Consider the following 22,711-nt stretch of genomic DNA (forward strand, 5'->3'; position numbering starts at 1 on the left):
GTAAATGAAGGAGGAGGAGGGGGAGATGTCAGCGAGAAGGAAACGGTGCACGTGTGGCAAAGACAATGCTCAGGATTTTACAAGCTGCTGTGCAGAAATAAATGGATGATATACTGACTTTCACCCGTCTTTCTCTGCTGCCCTCCCACACACTCTGATTGTTAAACAGCCTTTGTTTTATTAACTGTTTAAATGTACATATGTGCCTTTATTTGCCTGTCACTAGTAAGCATATTTTGGGAGATTATGAAATATATCTACATCTGTTTCCTGTGCAGGGTCTACTTGGTTGCATAAAACTTTTTCACTACGAATCAATTAGATCATATTTTTTTATGGTCTTGCCTTTGTATTGGCAAGTGGCGAGCTATGTAAAAACCACTTTCTTTTTGTATCGACTGAATGAAAAGTACAATAAAACTGAATACATCAGCGGGGACAGTGATGATACAGCAAAATGGCACTTAGAATATTGTTATTGTCCTTTTATGTGTTCTCCTGAGAGCAGCTATATCTACAGAAATATATGGAAAATCACATTCAAATCATGAATATTTGAAGTTTAGAAATAATTTATTCACATGCATCAATCAGTGTTATGAACAGGAAAAACAATCTCTGTGTTTCCTTTCTGAGAAATTATGAAAAGGCAGAGATTTCACCATGTATTAAAGCTGAATCTGCATGTTTAGTTTCTACATATGTTTCTTAAACTGGTGAAAAACACAATGTAAGCAGCACTGTTGTGATTTGCACTTCATCTCAGACAAAATAGACTGTAAAATGAAAAGCTGCTTAAAAATAATGAACACCTCTCGTCGGCACATTTGACGTGACTTAGAAATATTGAATCCTCTGACTTTGTCTAAACAAGTCAAAATTATAGCTATAAATAACTAACCCGTTGGCTAAATGTAGAAGTCTTAATGATTTAACCTGTCTTCAAAATCAGTCTGAAATATTTTATATGTTCTTTATTTTAAACAATTACAATTAGATTTTCAACTTGTCACACACCCAAGCAGTGCATTTTTCATTTGTGTTTTCAGGTTCACAAATAGAAGCATTTAGACAGCACAATTAATTATTTTCAGATCTTATCAGGCGCAATCACAATCACAGGTAAATAACAAATGAAGATGTACACAATAAAGACACATGGGGAAGGAGAGAGAGAAAAAAATAATAATTGGTATGAGAAAGAAAGGCAAGAGAGAGAGGGTGAGTGAGAGATGTTTGGTTAAGCTGTGTGATGGAACCGTGCTGCTATCTTAAATGAGGAATCCCATATGAAGGTCTGGATTAACCAAATTTAATCCCTCATCAAACAGACAATAACAGTTCAGCCTAATCCCCCCAATTCTCAGATTAGCAGCTCTCGTCTTGGCGGTACAGTAGGGGCCGGTGCCGACCCGTTGAGCTCTCCTCCGCAATGACCTCTGAGTGAGAATGAGCTCACAAGCCACAAGCTTGAGTTTCATCACAGCAGCTTGAGTTTCATCACGTCAACAGAGTTTTACTGGATGAACAGTTGGATGAGGCATTCACAGGACATGAAGAATGGACGAGAGCTCAATTTAGAACTTCTGTATTAACAGAATTTTATTATATTATAGGGAAATGTTCTCAGTATTTAAAATAATATTCAGTTTATTCAAATACGTGATATGGCTACATAAAGAAAGGTATTTCAGTGCACTTGACTTTGAAGACCTTGATTGTACTACAAAACCTGTAATTAGTAGTTGAGATAGGGGAATGTATTTACCTCTATGAGAAAGTACCCTGGAGTAAACAAATATGTTCACCGAGCAAATAAAGGATTACTGCATATATGCTCACTTCACTCCTTAACCCATCTGATTCATCTGGGAAATACAAAGCAGAACATAAGGCGAGAGGGTGAGAGATGCAGAGAAACAGAGAAAACAAGAACGAGAGAACTGAGTCGGACCAAAACTGCTGACACTCACTCTTCTGTGCCAGCTGGATGAGTTGTTTCCTTAGATAAAACATCGCTCACTGGGAATACATGCTTAACTGAGAAATATTTATTTATGTTTTTCTTCATATTTACTTTGAATTTTGCTTAATATTATTCTAGGAATAATTTAATCCCAAACTCTTTGGATTGTAAATATTTATAGATAATTTCCACATGACCAAACTTCTTTTTCTGTGATACAGCACAGTAATAGTAGTCCACGTTTAAAGCTTCATAAAAGAATGTGGAAACAAAGGCAGGACTCAAGTCAAGGTCCAGCTAACAAGTTTGGTTTTGCTGATGAAATCATGCACCACAACTTAGGCATATACAGTAGCTGAAATTTTGATTTAAACCTCAGTTGACTATCTCCAGCACAGTCTGTTGCTTGTGCAAATGCTGAGTTTTCATTTCTCTCTTAATTAAGGTAATTGTGATTGAAGACTGGCCTGTTTTAGTGTATCCTTAAGGCAGAAAAGTTGTAGTTCTGCAGCGCTGGCTGATAGTAGATCTGGTGCAGATACTGAAACCTGAGACCCTCCAGGCACCAGGAGACAACATGTGTGATGTGTGATGTCTGCTGACCTGCGGACACCTTGCATGTTTAGGTAAAGATGCACAGACACACGCTGAGACATCCCAGTTGACAAACCAGTGTACCTGTGCGTTGGATTTGAAATGGGACATGACAGAGTGCTTGGATGCTGTTTTAGAGACGGAGACTACAAGATTTACATGTAAAAACAAAGAATAAAGAACTGTGAACCGCAAATGAGGCCAAACACTGTGCAACCAATGTCAATCGTTCCATTCCTTGTTGTATTTCAACATGTACCTGTATCAATTCTTCTTCTTCTTCTTCTTCTTCTTCTTAAATTACAACCATATAATTAATTATATTATTATCTTATGTTTTGAAAGATTTTTTGCTTGTGTGTAGCAGAATCGGAACAAAACTCAAGGCACATTTTTATGTAATTTCAGGCTCAGAAAAAAAGATTTGTACTTTTTCCTATAAAGAACCACAAACCCCCCATATATGTAAAGGGCTTACAGTGTGTGCATGTCTATACTGCCTGCCCTAGTTTTCACCATCCTATTTAATTCTATTTATTTTGAATATATTTGTACTGTGGCAGTAATAATTGTAGCTATACTCTGTGGTTCAATAAATGGCATTTTTGTGCGCGTGTCTCTGCAGTGTGTGGCCTGTGGCCTGTATTGTATGTGTGTGTGTGTGTGTGTGTGTGTGTGTGTGCGTGCGTGCGTGCGTGCGTGTGTGTGTGTGTGTGTGTGTGTGTGTGTGTGTGTGTGTGTGTGTGTGTGCGCACTTGGACTTCTAATGTACTGTAGCTACATAAATCTGTTTGTATAGACACATTATGTGGCTCACCCTTCATTTGGGGACAAAAAGCCAGTTGCCATAATGTAAATCATTAAATTTTAAGAGTCAAGTCTTGGTTTAAGGTTAAGGTACGTCTCCAGGAAATGCATGTCAGTCAATATAATGCAATCTGAAGTGATGGAAACATGAAATGTGTGTGTGTGCGTGTGTGTGTGTGTGTGTGTGTGTGAATGCATTATTTGGAGCAGACCCAACGCGGTTGTTATGGTGCTCAGGCTGGCTAATGTTGTACTGCTGCCAAAACAGTAAAGCAGCCCCCATTGATATCAGTTATTAATATTTAACTGTCCACTATTAAAGTTTAAGGCGGTTGAGATGGAGCTGGGGGAAAAAGAGGCTACTTCATGATCACTGGCCATACAGCACTGTAAACATGTTCAGTAAAGCCCCTGACAGTGTTACAGTGTGGATTTAGGGGGTGGGCGGCAGCAGCACATGAGGCTACAGTTGTTTTGTGTCTAGATACGCAGTTTGGGAGCAGAAGACACTGTATCTGATAAATGCTTTTTTTTCTGCAAGAACATGATTCAGTCATACCTAATACATTATATGCATGTCTTTTAATACAAGTGAATAGATGCAGTGTCCAGAGGAGGCTGCATTTCTTGGCTTATTGTCACATTTATTGTTCTTAGTCATCAGGGTGCAGTGAAAAGTCTTGTGTCATTTCATTTGTCATAAAACTCCTATACATTTACTTTTATTTGTTGCTGTAAACATGCACTGGAAAACAAATAAAAACACCATATGGTTTATTGTGTTTTACATATAATAAACAGAAGTGCATGGCTTAATATGAAAACTATTGAAATACTATATTGAAATATACATATAAAGAGTGTTTTTCTCAATCACACTAACCCTCAGCAGAGTAAGGTTCATGCTTTCCATTGAAATCATTTCTCCTATATATTTGTTTTGAAAAATCAAATTAGTACTAACTGTGTTACTGTAGACTGGTAAGGAAACAGTCTTGTAAAACGTGTTATCCCCATCACTACACACTGTTTTCGGTGTTTCTTTCCTTCCAAAGAGCTTGGTCCGTGACCTCCTGCTGATATTTTTAGGGTAAACAAGTCAAACCAAGGTTAAAACAGGAAGAAATGCAGTGTGAGATTCAGCGATGTTCCTGCTCGCTCATGAAGAGGTTCTATAAAAGAATAGGCCGGCTGGCTAAAAGTGAGCATGAAAAATACCCCACCTCCACGTTGACCCATATCATCCATTATGTGTGGTGATTATGAGAATAGAAGTGCCTTATGGGTAGCCACGGTTCCAGGAAACAATAGCTCACTGTCAGGCTGTGTTTTAACCACAGGATGACCAGCGTTATTACCGTCTGATTATTGAAGCCTCACTGAAGTTTTATCAGCCATCTTTGTTCTGGTTGCTTCAGTGAATTGCTAGATCAGTCAATGACCTGCTTCAATTTCTATTCAGATAAATTAACCAAAAGTTGCATCATACATGGGCAATTTGAAACAGGTCATGACCACAAAGAGAGCACAGCTGACAAGCTTTGTAATAGATGTGGCCTGCACATGATACCAGATCACACACCCATTTCTTTCTCTCTCATACAAATAAAAAAGGCCACAAAATAAAAAGTGTGTCTTTTCCTAAACTGCTTTATGTCACAGTGCTTCTCATACATAATGCATTCATGCAAATGACGATGTTCTGCCTTCAGAAATAACAGGAGAACCTAAATCTTTGCCAAAATTAGTCTTTTAATGAAATTTCCATGAATGCAATGCAGGCCAGGTCTAAGCGTAATTCTGCCCAGGAATTAAACTAAGTTGGCCTGGTTTATCTTAATAGCTGATCTCAGCCCAGTGGGGCTGGTATTAAGTCTGTCGGTCGCAGCACAGCGCTCAATGCAATCACAGCTTTGCCTTCTCTAGCGTAGCTTACTCCAGTGACCAGCACAGAATTAACATGTGCGTGGACGTGCACTCACTCACACACACACACAGACACGCACAACCACATTTACACCTGCACATATACAATCGCACACGTACGCCTCAGTGCATTCCAATATGATGTTTCTCCATTGATGTTATGGATGTAATTATACCGAGTTGATTATTAAGGTCGATTTGTCTGTGAAATCCTTCCTTAATGTCTAAATATACAAAACAGTTTAATGTGACATTCAGTGCAAGCCACATTTCATAACTGTATTTATTATAGTTTCAAACACATTTTAATAGATGTTTATAGAGTAATGATTTTTTAATTTCTTTTATCACTTTGTTTGTTCCTGGACAATTATGATTATACATTTCATATTTAATGTAGAGCTCTATTTATACTGTATGCTTGTGCAATAATGAGATGTGTCTTTGTGTGTCTGTGTGTGTGTGTGTGTGTGTGTGTGTGTGTGCGTGCGTGCATGCACACACACACCACTTTCTCTATTACCTGACATATCACCTGACAGAAGCAGGGTCTTTGCAGCAGACAGCACTTCATTATCAAGTCATTTGGATTAGAACAGATTAGAACATTATATAGATATGTAGAAGAAGCTAATGCTTCACTAATTAATGCACCATTATATTAAGATCATAAACTGGGGTCTGTGATGGCACATACGTCCATATGTATATGCACTTTCTCTGCATGTGCTGTTGTGCTTTGTCCTTTTTTTGTGTTAAATCCGTCCCATGTTTTCACTGAGTGTGTGTCTCCCTCAGGTCAAATGGAGAGGATCTGTGTGGTGAACTGAAGTGTCACAATGGTTCCCTTCACAAGACCATTGTGTGTTTGGTATATAGCTGCCAGTATTGAAGAGAAACCACTGGTCCCTTTACTCTATTCCAGGACAAAGTGACTTGGAGTAACTGCCAGTGATAACTAGTAATTACATCCATTTAAAATGTGCATTATTTTACCCCTGCATTGAATAAACTAGTGAGGCAGAAAATTGTCCAGTTTTATCCTCTCCCTTATAAACACACATTTCTTAAAGAAAGCACTTATTTTTTGACAGGTTTTATACTTGAGTGAAGCTAAACATTCTCAGGGAGTTTCCATTCAATTGTCACTGTGACAGATGGACAGAGGGAACCAGACAGACATCAGGACAGATGCACACTCAGTCCCAGTGAAGTACTCCAGGCCAAATTAATCTCTCCAGTTCACCACAGAGACTCTTTCCATGTGCCACTGAACGCTGATAGAAGAGTCATCTTCTGAACCTAGGCTAAGGTATTCTGACAAAATATTATTTTCAACTTTCCACAAAAAGGACATGATTTTCTGGGTTTAAATATATTTGAATGGACATGTGCTGTCTATTCACTCAGGGAACTTTCCCTTAATACTAGTCTGACTCTGTCCCTGTATGTGTGGACTCATTGTATGCATGTGGCACAAAGAGTGATAGGAGTCTTTAGAAAAGAGCCAACCTCTCCACAGATTAGACTCTATTAGCATTTAAGGTACTGTCATAAATTCCTCCAAAAGTGGAGGGAAGAGGTAGGACAAATGAAGTAGGATTAATAGGGGCCCAAGCATGACCGATAGTGGGGATTGGGAGGCAGGGTCACCTTGGGATATAGGTGGGCAGGTTGGCAAATGTGCAATTGGAAGACTGGTAGAGGTAAAGTTAAGATGGACTGAGACATAGAAGACAGACATAAGAAATGTTCTGTAAATTTAAATGTTGATAAAAGAAAAATGAGCATGAAAGGTAAAAGGTGAAAAAAGAAGATACAAGCTTAGAGTGTACAGAAACAGAAACAGAGCTGGTTAGGTCTCTGACCTTCACTGCAGCTGACCCCCAGAGAGGTAATGAGGTCAATGTAAGGAGACATTCTCAGTACTTTTTCAGTACACATTATATTGTTAATCAATGTGTAGAGCTTTACTTTTTAATTTTTTAAAATTGACATTCTCCTGTTGCATTTCTAAAGATATCAAGTAGACATGAGAACATCTTTCTACCTTTTCAGACTTTGTTGCTGCTCTAAGTAACAGTCCAGTCTTACACCATGATATACGTCTGATTCAAAAGAAGAAATCTGGTTACCACCACATGCTTACTGATGACTACTGTATAAGACAGAGTACAGTGCAAATGTTTTACAGACTCAAAATACAGAGGATGCTTTTAACTTAAATTACATTAAAATTGTTTTTAATTTGTCTATTAACTTCATACAGAGTGAAGTAAAGGGAACCAAACCAAAATTGAATCAGTATCTGCAGCTCAACCCTTTGCCCTTAAACCAGCAGTTCTCTCTGGTTTGACCTGCACACAGTTTCTCCTGATACTTTGCAGCACCTTGGAGAAGCTGCTGCAGTTCTTCTGTAGATTCAGGCTGTCCCAGTGTTTCTGTCGCTTCATGTGATTCCAGGCTGACCCTACACTGCAGGTATCAGGGCTCTGTGGGGGTCAGACCATCTGCTGGTTCTTCTTGCCTCTGAAAATAGTTCATGAACTCTATTGGGTTCTTTATGTGCTTGTTGTCCTGCATATTTAAACCTGGGATCAATCAGGACTTCTGCACAGTACTGTATATTACTAACATAAACCACCTACACACGCTCTACTTCTGCTTTAAAATTTACACATACAGTTTTGAGATGGTCCCTAACTGGTCAGTTTCCTATCATCTATCAATTTGTGCACAGGCCTCTGAGGGACGCCAGTCAAAGTTTTATTTCGCACTCCACAGTTAGGCTGAGTGCCATTGCATGTCAGTTTTGCCCTATCTGTTGTATTTAGTGGTGATGTTTACATAATGGAGGACTAGCAGCTGCTGTGCAGAAGGTAATCGCCCAGAAAACTCTAAAGGAGTCTAAACCTGATGGTACTTATGGACATTATCCTTGATGGCATCACAATAAATAGGAAATATCACTCTTTGCAATAAGGTGTGAACAATTTCTGTGTTACAATTTGACAGAGTTATTAGAATAATTGTAGTAAGTGTTGTAAAAATATGTCATATCCACTGTTACTGTTTCCACATCCAGCAGCATCCTTTTGGTCACCTAATATCCCATGTGATAGCTCTGAAGGAAATATCTGGTTCTCGTTGGTGGGCAGGTAGCATAAAGTGGACCTGTTACAGCTAACACTTGACAGCAATGAGAGATCAAATCAACAAACCAGCAGCAAGCTCTCAGCAGAACTGAAGTTGGATTTGTCTGGCAATGATTCTTTAAGGGTTTGTCACCACAAGTGATACTCTCCCAAACAAGTAGTCAAGTGGACGCAGTGTTAATGAATATAAGTGCTTTAAAGCAAAGATTAATTTGATGTGTTTTAGGTTTGTTGTAATTCCACCTAAGGGCAAATTAAAGGGATTTCAATGTGTATAAATTCTTCATTTCAAACTCTTAATTTTTCTGATTTTTCTTAAACAAATCAACAAGTTAAAAGCAAACAACAGAACAGGCAGCACATGCAGTTGATAAACTCTGCTTAGTTAATAATAATCACTTTCTAAGACAAAAGAGGGGCAGCAAAATGACTTTTTGTGCTGCACTGAATCACTGACTTGCAGCAAGTCTGTAACAAAGTTTCCCCTCCTGCAGTTTGAATTGACTTTCAGCCAGCCAAGGAGGTGAGGGTGAATGTCTGCCTTTATGTAGCTTAACTCCCAACCCTTACAGTAGAAGGGACAAGGTGACTTACAGGTAATCTATAAGAATAAGGAGCCAGGCAGGCGCCCTGGGCTTTTATTAGATCTCCGATACTCCCCGGCCCCAACCTCAGTCCCAGCCTCGGCCCCAGATTGGCACTCGCTGGCTCCACCTAGAGAAGGGCTATGTTGCAAATTACTCTAGACAGCCACTATGACATCCACCTAAAAACCACCTTACCTTTAACAGGGGGGCCGGGATGTTGGTGGATAGAAAATGTCAATGTCTCTATGCATTCACCCCGTGCAGAAAGTGAGAGAGAAAGATAGCCAGACAAAGAGTATAAGGATCTATCTGTCAGAGCTTAAGGAGTTTTCTAACAGCACACTGACCTTGAGTGCTTCCCATTGATTTCCAGTAACGCCTCCCAAACAGCGTCGCGAACCCCACCAAGCACTGCGGGACTCTGATTGGGAACAGATTTCCCAAATTCCGATAGCATGCCACCTGCCCGGGATGATGGATAGTCCTCCTGTATCCCATCAATCCTCACCTGCTGCCGAGGAGGTGACACCTGGGCCAGATTTATCATCATATATGACATCAAGTCGAGCAGCCAATCAGAAAGTGTTATACTAAACTGAGGCCCCTCCCCAATGGGGGGCTCCATTATGTTTGGAAACAGATTTATTCCTGCAATGTGACAAGGAGATGAGGGACAGAGAGAAGGAAGGGGCAAAAACAGGGATGACTTCCTGGGATAAACTGAGTTAAACTGCAGTGTTTAAGAATTGCTCTTCTTCAAAGTTGACGAAATCACAAGAGACGTAAACAAGAAACAGTTGAAACTGAAACAGCAGAGGTCAGGTTACATTAACAAAGAATTTCCAAATGCAGTTTGCTCAGTTTAAATAGTGTTTCCTAATTTTCTAGTTAATAAATGTAATCTGACAGCAATACATTTTTTTTTCGAGAAGTATTTGCTGTGGCATGTTAGCGGTATATAAATGCAATTTCAGCAGACATGATTGTTGAAATGACACAGGGTTGTTCATCAAACTTTACAAATCTGCCTTCAGGAGATATTCCACAACTGTTTTCATAGGTTGAGCAGCACTTAAGTTAAGCACACTGAACTTCATCTGTAAAATGGGTGGAATCTCCCTTTAAAAACTGGCCTCAGCCACACATTCATGTTTACTCACAGGATGTTACTTAACTTTTGCCAGATGTTCATAGATGGTTAGATTTTAAAAAATAATAAATAATTTCAGTGAATTAAAATGTTTTTTCAATACAGATTTTTCTTATAACACTGACATGAACTTCTAGTGTGTTTGTCCATCCATTCATTATCTATACCCCTTAGTCCTAATCAGGGTCACAGGGATCAGCTGGAGCCTATCCCAGCTCTCTTTGGGTGAAAGGCAGGGGTACACCCTGGACAGGTCACCAGTCCATCACAGGGCCACATAGAGACAAACACACTCACACACTCACACTCACTCCTATGGGCAATTTAGAGTCACCAATCAACCTGACATACATGTTTTTGGACTGTGGGAGGAAACCAGAGTACCTGGAGAAAACCCACACAAGCACAGGGGGAACATGCAGACTCCACACAGAAAGGCCCCTGATGGGTTTCAAACCAGGAACCTTCTTGCCGTGAGGCAACAGTGTTAACCACTCACCCACCGTGCTGTCCGTCTAGTGTGTTTGCGTGTTTAAAAACGTTTTTGTCACTGTATTGCCACTGTAACTCAATGTGTTCATATGATTCACAAAATACAGCTTATCATATGATGAAATGATCAAGTTCCATCTCACAGAAATGATCATGGAAGCAGAAGAGGTGATCACAGGACCATGAATGCGCTAATCTAATTAATACCATCCTGTTCCTGCCACTGATTTTATGACTAGTAAAAACCTTCTGGTGTTTTTATGGCTATTAGAAGCCAAGTGTGAGCTATCTTCCATTTGACTCCATTTTCTCTTTTTGCCAGTGGTTGGCCACCCTAAAAACTGAGTTCCTCAAGGGATCATAGGGTTCAACAGACTCAAAGGCCAACACCTCTGGATTATTGCTACAAATGGCTCAAAAAACAATCCAGAATGAAATCTGACAGTTGAGATAATGGTGTTGTATTGCCAGGAGTTTTTATTTCTACAATTAAATCCCCCATCCCCCAAAACCATTTCCTTGCCTTTTTCTACTCAACACACCCCCTCCTCCTTTTCCATCCTTCCCTCTCTTTCACTTGGCAGAGCTACAGCAGTTTCTCCAAGGCTCACCAAGCACAGTGCTTTAGCCCTGTGTAATCCTGCCAACCCTATTTCATTAGCCACGCGGACTAAAGAGCTTAACGACACAGCCCCATCGCAGTAGATGGAGAGAGAGGGGGCAAAAAACATCACAACACAAATTCCTCAGAATACATGGCCACTCAGGCAGTATTTATGCCTTCGCTCTCTCTCTTCACAACTTGCCATAGCTCTCACTCTGCCTCTCCAGCTTCATCTTGCAAAGGAGCCCAGAATGGATTAGAGATGGCATCAATGGGATGAGACGTATTACCAATCGATTTGAAGGGAGCGTGGCATTGTTCTTCTGAGTGGAAAACTTTGGATCTGGCCAGTGTGGCAATGCCAAATGCAGCTGATTTGAAGATGAAGTTGTTTGTAGGAAAGACTCTACTGCGTTCTCCTGTCTCATTTTAGCCAAAACTACTGCTCCCTTTTAATCACTATAGTCATTGAGGACTGTTTTGTGGTTTGTGTGTATTGTCTAGGAGAAACATGTTGGGTTTAAGAGGCTGTAAAGTAGCTTTGTACTGATCTGGAGAGAAAAGAGGATAAGCAAGCAGATTGGGAGAAACCTGATCAGTGTTAATGGTGATGGTTTAGGCTTTCGTCTTTCACTGATGCCTTCTGCCTGACAGCCATTCTACTGATTGGATGGCACTACTGAAAAAGCAAGGCAGGACCTGAAGACTAACCATGCCTATGGTTTCCATTCCTCCTCTATAGGCTGGTTAGAAAAATCACTTCTGTGCTGACAGATCAAATGTAAACTTTATACCATAAAGCACCGGTCAAATTGTTTTTTCACTCCACAGCCTGGGGTTAACTGTTCAGAAATGGCATGGTATGAACCAGAAATGGTTGATTATTTACACAATATTGGCAGAGTGGGAGTGACGGTGGCCTTGGATGAGGGCTCTGAGGATGGAAATTGAACACAACCTGCCCGGACCCCTGGCTGGGGTCCGGGCAGGTTGTCAGCTAAGGGCAGAGGGTGTGGAGGAGAGGGACAGAGGCTGCTGCCATATTTCTTCATGAGGGCGACAGTGACAGAGGAGCGACAAAACGAATGGCCTGTCAGCAGAAATGAGAACAAATAGTTCCTGTGCTCCACGGAAAGAGGACCCTTCAAGCATCAAGAGCTGGTTTGCTTGGAGGCAAAAACTAGGACCAAGTCTGCAGTTAGCATGACTGCTAACAGCTGCTGACCCCTCAGTCTCTGTGGATGCAGACAGAGAAATGTTAATGACCACCACTAATAAGGGAGGCGGTAGCACATAAAATGGTTCTCATCCTGCCAGTGATCATGAGGAGATAAAACACGAGACAATAATATATGTCCCTGTTTTTATCTGTGTGAAGTGATTTACCGTCTCACTTTTCTCTGGGTAGAATTGGGTCCAATTAAACTTGACATGCAAACTCACAAGGCTCTCCAAAGTCTGGCCAGTGAAGAGAAGAAATGAGATTAGTCATTTTGAGAAACAAGGTTGGATTGAGGAAATAATGCGTCCTTATAGTATAAATGCACAGCAAAATAATACAAGCTAAAGAGAGTATTGCAGTTTGTCTGTAGGGAGTGTGAGGTTAATGACTGTAAAATGTTTGATGAAATACTGTATAATCTGCAGCTTTGTGGCCTGCTGTTGTAAGGACACAGCTGTGCTAGTTGCCTCAGTTAATGTTTCCAACCCTATCTAAGCTATTTCCTGTGCCCTCCTACTTTTGGGCAAACCATGTGAGCTCATTTGGCCACTGCAGCTTCTGGTGTGGGCATATAAACAGTGCTTGACTGGCATCTCCATGGCCAACATTAGCAGATTTGTTGCATGTCTTTGGGTGGGAGAATTTACATGACATCAGGTGACATTTTTTCTGAGCATTTTTCAGCTTCACAGCTTCAACACGAGCAGTGGCTCAATTATCCAGAACACGTGTAACGAGAAATGCATGAATGAAAGGACCATTGCTTTGACAACATAGAGCCATTACAGACCCAAACTATTTGTTTGTTATAGATACATAGTAGTTGTTGTTGTTTCTGGTGGCAATAATTTTGTTGAACAAGTCCTTAAAAGTACCTACTAGTAAATCTAAAGATAGAATTTGTTTACTCTACATCAGCTGCCTAGTACAGCAAAGTGCTTTGTAAATATGATGGGACTTTGCTGTTTGGGTGATCCATTTTCTCTCTGTCTCCATTACTCTCTTCACTCACTGTATCTGTTGCTATACTCCAGCTTCTCCCCGCCCTTTGTTTGCCCCTCTCCACTTCTTTTTCTGTCTCATCATTAGTGGCTGTCCCATGTTCAGGAGAGAGTAATCTGAACTACGTGTCCCAGGGGCCCATTCCTTTACTTCCTGCTGTAGGAATAAGCGGCCTATTGATTAGTTATCAGCCCGTAATTGGGCTGCGATCTCTCTCGCCCTCAGATATCCCCCAGATATATGACACTCCTGACAGCCTGAAAGGTGGGTGGGTGGTGGTGTTGGGAGGTTCCTCCTGCCTGCCTGCCAACATTTACTCAACAAAATGTCCTTCTGACCACATGGATGCCAACTGATGCCCACCTCGAAAGGGATTTTCAACATCATGCCAGGGGATGATTATTCAATCTTTCAAATTATACAGCCAGCGAGAGGTCCAGTAGGATTTTATGCTCTGTGTTAACTATGAGCACTGGTTTTTGATGTTTTCACATTGGAATAAACTCTGAAATTGTAATCAGAGTTTTAAAATGAAAATGGTGCGGCTTACCGAGAAAGAAACTTATATAAGCCTAGAGTAAGTACACCATTCGCATATGGATAATTGCCTGTGAGGGATTTCAATACAAATTGAGGCTCAGGAAGAGGATAAGCAACAGGAAGAGTGTCTGTGCTCCTGTGTAAGCATCCAAATCTACTGTGAGTGCGCAAAGAACCATGACTAACTCTTACTAAGTCTGTTTGTGCATTTTTAGGAAAAGCTTAAAGATACTTTCGTCTCTTACTCATTCCATTCCTTCTTGCTGTCATAACCTCCATTTTTCCACAAAAAATATATGTTGCTTTCAAGATCTCCATCTTTTAAAGTTAGAAATGTATATATCACTCTCTAATGCTCTTATACTTACCACTCATCACCATGAGATGTTAATTGTGAGCATTTGTGAGCTCGATCAGAGTGCAGAGGGAAGATGAAGAGGAGTCGTGTCCCACTGGGCCCTCCAGAAAAACACAACATGTCAAACCCTCCATTTAGCAGCCAGATTAACGCTTATCCCAGCCCTTCTTCTGCTCCTGAGCTCCTCCCGTCTCTCCCTCAAAACCACATCTGATAAACATCTCATTTCCAAACTCAATATTGCCATAATCAAAAGTCTACCCATTACATGAAGCCTGTTCATCATCCTGCTTCACTCATCCTTTGCTCCAGTAATGATCAACCTCTTTACCCTTCGTTCTCCTCCCTCGCTGTCCCCCAGAGAAGGGGAATATCCCAGAAGTACATTTGTCTCCTGGCATTAATGTAGTGAAGATATAAAGAATTGTTGTATGAGGCCATGGTGTTCTGTGGGCTGTATTGTCTCTACATCTTCCTCTCTGACAGAGTGCAGAATAACGCAGAGAGATGTGATTTTAGTTTTTGCCTGCTCTCTCAAATTCTCCTCTGCTTACTAAGAGCTATACACAAATGTTTCTTTAATGTCTGAGCGAAGGATGAGTTTGAAATTAATATTTCATTCTTGTGCAATAATCTGAAATCACAGTGTTTACATTATCATTTTTCTCTTGGCCAAATATTTTAGTGTCTCCTAAGGGAATGACAATGAGAGCAAGTGCGGTAGGACTTCAGAGAAGGGCTTGGGTAGGTCACATGGCCTGTTGTATCTGTGTTATCACCTCACTATTGTCTGCTAGGCCTGATCTCCACAGGGCCCATTCAACCACACATGAGACTGAGTGAACCAGCTCTTCTTATCAGTAATTCTTTAAAATGAACCCAAACTATAGGGTAATTGTGTATAAGATTCTGTGATTGGCTTTTTATAATAAGATGCTTTGAAGGATATTTTGTGAATATCTTACCTTAAACTTCTAATTCAGTGACTTACCATATTTATCTTTACATAGAGCCTGCTCATATTTGCATTTTGTTACCTTCATAACATGTTTAGCCTTTTTGCTGACTAGTTTTTCTGACTAGATTTCTCACTCACTAAACAATATGCGCATTTAAACAGTTTTTCTTTTTTACCTTGCCCAACCACAGCTTACGTAGTCAGGGTTACAACTAACAACTACTGTATTTTAATTATTGATTAATCTCAGGGGGGTGTGGTGCTGGAGCCAATCCCATCTGATCCAATCTGACATTGGGTGAGAGGTGGAGTACACCCTGGGCAAGATGCCAGTCTGTTATGGGGCTGAAATATAGAGATAGACAAAAATTCACACCTGTGGCCAATTTAGAGTCACCAACTATCCTAATCTGCGTACTTCTGAACTGTGGGAGGCAGTGGGAGTACTCTGCAAATACCTACGCAGACACGGGGACCACATGTAAACTGCATACAGAAAAACCTCATGCAGCTGGCAGGATCAAACCAAGAACCTTCTTGCTGTGAGGTAAGAGTGCCAAGTGCCACACCATTGTGCCGCCCTGGAGGTGTTTGGGTCCCATTAAAATATTTTTGTTAGATATCATAAAAGAATGAAACTGAGCAGAGATGGTGCAGTTTGACTCCAGGTACTTGGGAAACTCATAATGTGCTATATATGAGTGACATTAATCAGCACTGTGCACACTGCAGACATTAATAACAGCATACTGTACAGGTGCAGAGAGCATATCACACAATGCATACACAGCACCAGCCACATCAACTACTCACAAATAACATTGCAACATGAATTATCAGGCCAGTCTGTATAATAGGAGTTTTCAAACTTTCAAACTCTACATCCCAAAAATCGAAAATCACAGTTATTAGCCAAAATTCAAATGTGTCCACATTGTCCTTTACCAGTTAATGGTGGCCATTAAAAACTATTAGATTTGGGGAAGAAGCAAATAGGTTGGATTGTTTTCATTCTTCTTTATTCTTCTACCTGCTCCTCCACATGCTGGGTGATGCACGGTGGTGATAGCTAATGAGGCCAATAATGTAGCAGTGTGTGTCTAATGAGAGAAGATGAACTCAGGTTCCATTTAATTCACACTTAATTTTTGTGTGTTTGCGTGTGTGTAAATATGATTACCTTCATGAACCTGAAACGCTGAATCCACAATAAAATAGTTCCTCTTGCAGTAGATAAATCTGCAACATTGAATTTCATGTCTCTGTATTTGTATAAGGCTTTAAAAATCATTAAATCACATACTGCATTGACAGGTTAAGTACTCACATCTTTCTGTCATGGTACCACATTTACACTAGGGATAATATTTTAAACTACACGAGCAGTTTGGGTTTTTTTTAAATAGCAGTGCATCGTGCGTTACACAAAGCCAGAGCAGATGAGAAGACTCAGACAATGCCTGTGATGTCCTCCTGCTGTGAGAGACAATAACCAGATGTGAAGAGGAGAGTTTGACACATGGAAGTCTGCTCATTGTGGCCAATTACCAGGTTGAAGCATCCCTCTGGCAGGCACAGAGCCAAGGAGGCAGAGTTTGTTTTCTAATCAAGACTACCCAATCATTTAAATCAGAATTTTTCATTTGTGGCTTTTATTTTGCATAATATTTACATTTTTAGGCTGTGACTTAGACATTTAGGCCCACTGTAGAACTGGACCAGAGAAAAAAACAACAGGAAGCTGAGCCCTTACAGGTGAAGACACTGCTTCACTGTGTTTGTGAGTGTGCTCAGTTACAATGGAAGATAATGATTAAACTCACTTGTTCAAGGCCAGGTTCTTCTCCACTGACCATGCGCACATCTTTAAGCTTGTCAAGTCCTGTATAAACAGACAGTTCAAAGTGAGAGCTGTAATCTGCTTCCTGAGCAGGTAAATGAATCGAAAAGCTTGTAAAAGTCTGATTATTGCAGGACTGGGGAGCAGGACAATGAGACTGTGAGAAAGAGAGAGAGCAACTGGGCCTGTTCTCTCAAACACTTTGCAAATATGGCACTTTGTTTCTGTGATGTGGAAGCTTATTATCTTAATATGCATTCTTTTATTCCCCCTATAAAGCACTGGCAGGGGAAAGCATGGTACCGTTCTTCATGCTCCTCCTTGTAATACTGTGGCTTCTCACAGCTCCTCATTCTATTACAAAAGATAGAACAGTTAGTTAAGACCCCACGAAATAGTTCATTTTCTGTCCTGCTAATTAAATGTGTCTGAGATGAGCCCACTGAGCCCACTCATCTGGTTGTCCACCATTTGGAGTGCCACCAGAGTTTAATATATGGCATTAGACAGGGATTGAGAATGAATATGAAGCCTGCCTCCCATTGGGAATGTAATGAATGATTATAAGGTATAATCTTGGTAATGCAGAAACCCTTTACTTTAGTTTCTCTCCTTTTATTTAAGTTACTGTCTGTTAAATATGGTAATGCCTTTGGCTATTTTTGGCACACTTAAGATTTTGAAGTGTGAGTGGGATTATAAAATGCATGTCTTGCAGATACATTAACCGAGCTTTAATGAGTTTTTTTTTTCTCAATGCTCTGAATCTTCCATTTAGTTTCTTTGTCAGAACAGGGCTAATATTTTATACAGCATTAGGACCATATTGCATTTTCTTAAATAGATTCTATTTCTGCATATTATTTGTATTGCAAACCTCACAAGTAGCTCTGGCTTCCACAAACAGAAAAAACCTGTGAGCAATACATTTCTGCTATAAACAGAGCAAACAGTATGCACATCCTCCTTAAATGCACGACTTCAGTGAACCCCAGAGGCAAACAAAAGGTTAGCATGCTGAAAATAAAAGTGAGGTCTATTGCAACATGGCACATAACTCATACTGTAATGAGGATGTTTTTAATAGATGTAACAATTAGTAAAGTCGCTATACCAGTAAATCACGGGGAAGTCCGGGAGCACTGGTTATCTTTTGCACAGGATGCATCAGTGTTCTCATGGGGTGAACTCTAAAAGGTCAGACAGTGTCTCATTAACACACAACATAGCTGGGCTTTACATGTAGGGCCCTGGCTATTAACACAAAGCTGTTTTTGTACACATAAGGCCTGGGTGTTTGCACTGTTCTAGAAGAGTCACTCTGCCTCCAAGGGCTGGATGTTTACAGTCTTTCATTATCTGACTCTTGGTTCACAAAAACATATAGATGTCATTACTAAGAGCTTTAAGTATTTAGATTAGACCAGGCACATCATTCATATTGTAAGAAAATATGCCCTCGACTTCTGCATGCAGGTGTTGCTTATGTTTTCATGTTGGTCTGTATGTCATTATCATAAAGCGCTGCTGTGCAAGTGCTCTTAACTTTCCTCTGTAGTAGCAGTATATAAGTTGGCTTCCTCCTGCAGTATAAGCCCATTTTATCATACTGTATATGCCTAAGTGCAGCTGCTGTATAGTGTGGGAGGGAATCATCCCTGATATAATAAAGAGAGTAGTAAACTTCATGGTAGTGAGCTGGCTATGGGAAAGTCCGAAGGGAGACAGAATGAGGCGCATACAGGACTATTAGCCCTCAGTAACACAGCTGATGCATTGGCTCTGAACTCTACTTGTTAACCCTTGAGACTCCTGGGCTGATAAATCCTGGTTTAAGAGGTTTGGCAAACCCAGAGCTCACACAGCAGCTATGGTGTCCTCTGCTGTGTCAAATGTTTTGCGGTTTCTTCCTGGTGTGTAGCATTGTGTGTTGCATCAGAGCATCAAATCTTTAGTTTGTAAGGGAATTATGTTTCTTAGTCTTACAAATCTTAAAATAACACTTTCCAGAGTTTTCCTGTCACTGGACTACAGTAACAGAGAACACATAGAAGGAAATGCCATTTTAAATCTAATAAAAATACCTAATGCTGATACATTCAAGTCAATATCCAATATCCCTCTACTCATCTGAATTTACACTACAACAGCAGCAACATACAGTAGCATCAGATGGGACACTTGATCTATTTAATATTTATTCAAAAGCATCAGAGGAGCCTCTGTTGTGGGTTCTAATGAATAAAACACAATGTTTATCCTTCCTGTTTAACGTTAAGTCCCCATGAAGAGTCACAGGGACCAAGAGAATATTTACTTGTGTTGGGACACCGGGGACTTGGATTATCTGCTGGCGGCTTTGTAGTTTTCTGAAGCTTCCCCGTGTGACATGTTCCGGGGAGACTGCTCTTATTTACTCTCCAGTCCACTGTGTATAGTCCTCCTTATTGTTTGTTCTGATGTGCCACCACTGGTGCCTCCAGGAGAATGTGCTCCAGGAGACAGAGACATACAAAGACACACTGATTCTGTGATCTCTATATGGGACTGAGAACACAGACTGAGGTGCTATCACCACAGATTACTCCATCAGAACAAATATATATATATGCTTTCATGGTGCTTGGCAGTAACATGCAATTAATGCAGATCATGCATCATTTCTGCAACAAAGGGGATTTAAATTGATCTTCGTGGAGAAAAGTGATTTTGAAACACTCCTTTTACCACTTTATTTTTGAAACCCTGTTTTTTTGTAACGCGTAGTCATTGAGAAAACAGAGCACAGAGGCTGGAAATAGCGCAGAGTGATTCAAACATTTCTCCACTTAAAGCTAAAACATATATTCACACCAGGAGAATATCGGGCGCACACACACCCAAACAAAAAGCCTCATAAACTATTCCTTTTATTCCCGAAAGGTGGCGACATTGGGTTTCCAAACAATGTCATTGAACCAGACCCAAACACTGTCACCTTCCCCACGCAACGATCCGCTTCATCTGCCCTGATCTAGTTCTGCGATTATATATTGTACATTAGAGCATTTATCTGATTCTCGTGGAGAAATGCACGTTGATCCATCATAATGCCATCATGTCGTTGCTGTTGTAGTGTCTGCAAATCAACGTGAGTCGTTAATAAAAAACTTGCTCATATAATTATCCAGCAGTCAGATTATATCAACACACAATAAGATTACCAGTCTGACTGACCAACAAACAGTAATGCTGCTGATTCAATCTGAATGATGTTTAAATGAATTATTATGATGAAGAGAATAATATCGTCCTCCACATGCATATGTACTCTGATCTAATGCTTGGGAATCGTTTTATTCTGTTTTCTTTCTTTCCTTCCCGTGCAAAGCAATAACAGGCTGAATATCAAATCTAAAATGTCAATCTGCTGATGGGCTTCAACACTTCAGAAAACTTTGGTTTCTATACTATTATGCTAATTACGTCCCCAGGCTGAGCTGCTCATTGGCTGAGTCTCGGTCAATTTCATATTTCAGTCCTGACGTCAGGGCGCCTATAAAACTCAGCAATGCTTTTTAACTCGTCGGCTGACTGATCCCTTAAAAAAATCTATCAATCCTTGGGTGGAGTTTCCCCCCCCCCCATTCTCCACAAGGCAACTATTTGCCCGGGACACGTACGTGAACCTCCTCAAATTGGCGCACTAATCCTAAAAGGAGCCATGAAGTGTTAAATGGTAGAAACAGAGAGAGCGGCGCTCAGATACCCGCACGGTGGGAGAGAGGGAGGAAACAGCGCTGCTCCAATGCGTCTGTGCAATACAGACTGAAGAAAAAAAACTTATCGACTCACAAAACCAAAACCTGCGCCGCGCAATTAGTGCGAGAAAATCCACTTTTTCCTTCGGTTTTGAAGAAAATAAATAAATAAATCAAGCTGGCTCAGTGCGTGTCTCAGCAGCCCACTTTGACAGGTGCTCCTCACCCCCTTTGGAGGACTGTCAACAGCAAGAGGATGGCATCAGAGCTGGCAATGAGCAACTCCGACCTGCCCACCAGTCCCCTGGCCATGGAATATGTTAATGACTTCGATCTGATGAAGTTTGAAGTGAAAAAGGAGCCGGTGGAGCCCGATCGCAGCATCAGCCAGTGCAGCCGCCTGGTCACCGGGGGATCCCTATCTTCCACCCCGATGAGCACGCCTTGCAGCTCGGTTCCCCCGTCTCCAAGCTTCTCGGCGCCCAGTCCGGGATCAGGGAGCGAACAGAAGGCGCACTTGGAGGATTTCTACTGGATGACCGGGTACCAACAGCAGTTGAACCCCGAGGCTCTGGGCTTTAGCCCGGAGGACGCCGTAGAGGCGCTGATAAGCAGCAGTCACCAGCTCCAGACCTTCGATGGCTATGCCAGAGGGCAGCAGTTTGGCGGCGCAGCCGGGGCAGGAGGCGCCATGGCCGGGGAGGAGATGGGATCAGCGGCCGCCGTGGTGTCCGCGGTTATCGCTGCAGCTGCGGTTCAGAACGGGGCTCCCCACCACCATCACCATCACCACCACCACCACCACACAGGGACACACCACCCCTCCTCCGGGTCTCAGTCCGGCGGCGGCGCAGGGGGAAACCACCAGCACATGCGCTTGGAAGAGCGGTTCTCGGACGAGCAGCTGGTGACCATGTCTGTGCGGGAATTGAACCGGCAGCTCCGGGGGGTCAGCAAAGAAGAGGTGATCCGTCTGAAACAGAAGAGGAGGACGCTAAAGAACAGAGGCTATGCCCAGTCCTGCCGGTACAAGCGGGTCCAGCAGCGGTACGTCCTGGAGGGAGAGAAGACGCAACTCATGCAGCAGGTGGACCACCTCAAGCAGGAGATCTCCCGGCTGGCCAGGGAGAGGGACGCCTACAAGGAGAAATACGAGAAGCTGATCAGCACCGGCTTCAGAGAAAACGGAGGATCCAGCAGCGACAACAACCCCTCATCCCCGGAGCTTTTCATGTGAGTCTGGGCGCTGAAAAGTTTTAGTAACCGACCGTCACAGAGAGAAACAGAAAAACAACTTTTAATTCGGGCGCAGCTGAATTAGGTTTGTGTCGAAGTTGTTTTGTTGAAACTGCGTTAGTTAAGGACAAAAAAAACACCTTTTCGCTTTTCTATGTGTCAAAAGTATTTTGTTCCACGTTTGTTTTATCATTTCACTTTTAAAGGATTCACACATAGGCCCGTTTAAAGGAAATCAGCCTCCACAAACACTTAAAGGATTTCTGTCCAATTCGTGGTGTTTGTCTTTCGTTCAAATTATTTAACACGCATAGATCCGCTCTTACGCCTCGTCCATCCTGTTTCCTCTTCCCCACATTTATTTGGTGAAATGAAACAACTTATTTTGACGTGTGCTGTGATTTGTCTTTTTATTTCTGTTCAAAGTGAAGTCTGATAATGCATTATCCGATTTTCATGTCATGCATCTGATTTGTGTTGAGTCAGTGAGCGCAGAAGTTTGGACCCTGATGTTAAACAGACTGTGAGAGTTAG

General features: G+C 41.4%; 1 protein-coding gene across 2 annotated transcripts in view; it reads left to right on the forward strand.

Annotated features, from left to right (window-relative positions):
• The first annotated feature begins 20,691 nt into the window (after nucleotides 1–20,691).
• Nucleotides 20,692–22,711, forward strand: part of LOC113132514 (transcription factor Maf-like) — a 43,243-nt gene continuing 41,223 nt past the window's right edge. Inside the window, exon 1 of one of the 2 annotated variants that reach the window (XM_026310657.1) lies at nucleotides 20,692–22,174. In XM_026310657.1, coding sequence (XP_026166442.1) covers nucleotides 21,198–22,174 — 977 coding nt within the window. In that variant the 5' untranslated portion in view covers nucleotides 20,692–21,197. The remainder of the gene's footprint in view (nucleotides 22,175–22,711) is intronic. The other variant, XM_026310656.2, reaches the window with a different exon arrangement.

This window comes from Mastacembelus armatus, chromosome 6, assembly GCF_900324485.2.
Source record: "Mastacembelus armatus chromosome 6, fMasArm1.2, whole genome shotgun sequence".
Classification (NCBI taxonomy): domain Eukaryota; kingdom Metazoa; phylum Chordata; class Actinopteri; order Synbranchiformes; family Mastacembelidae; genus Mastacembelus; species Mastacembelus armatus.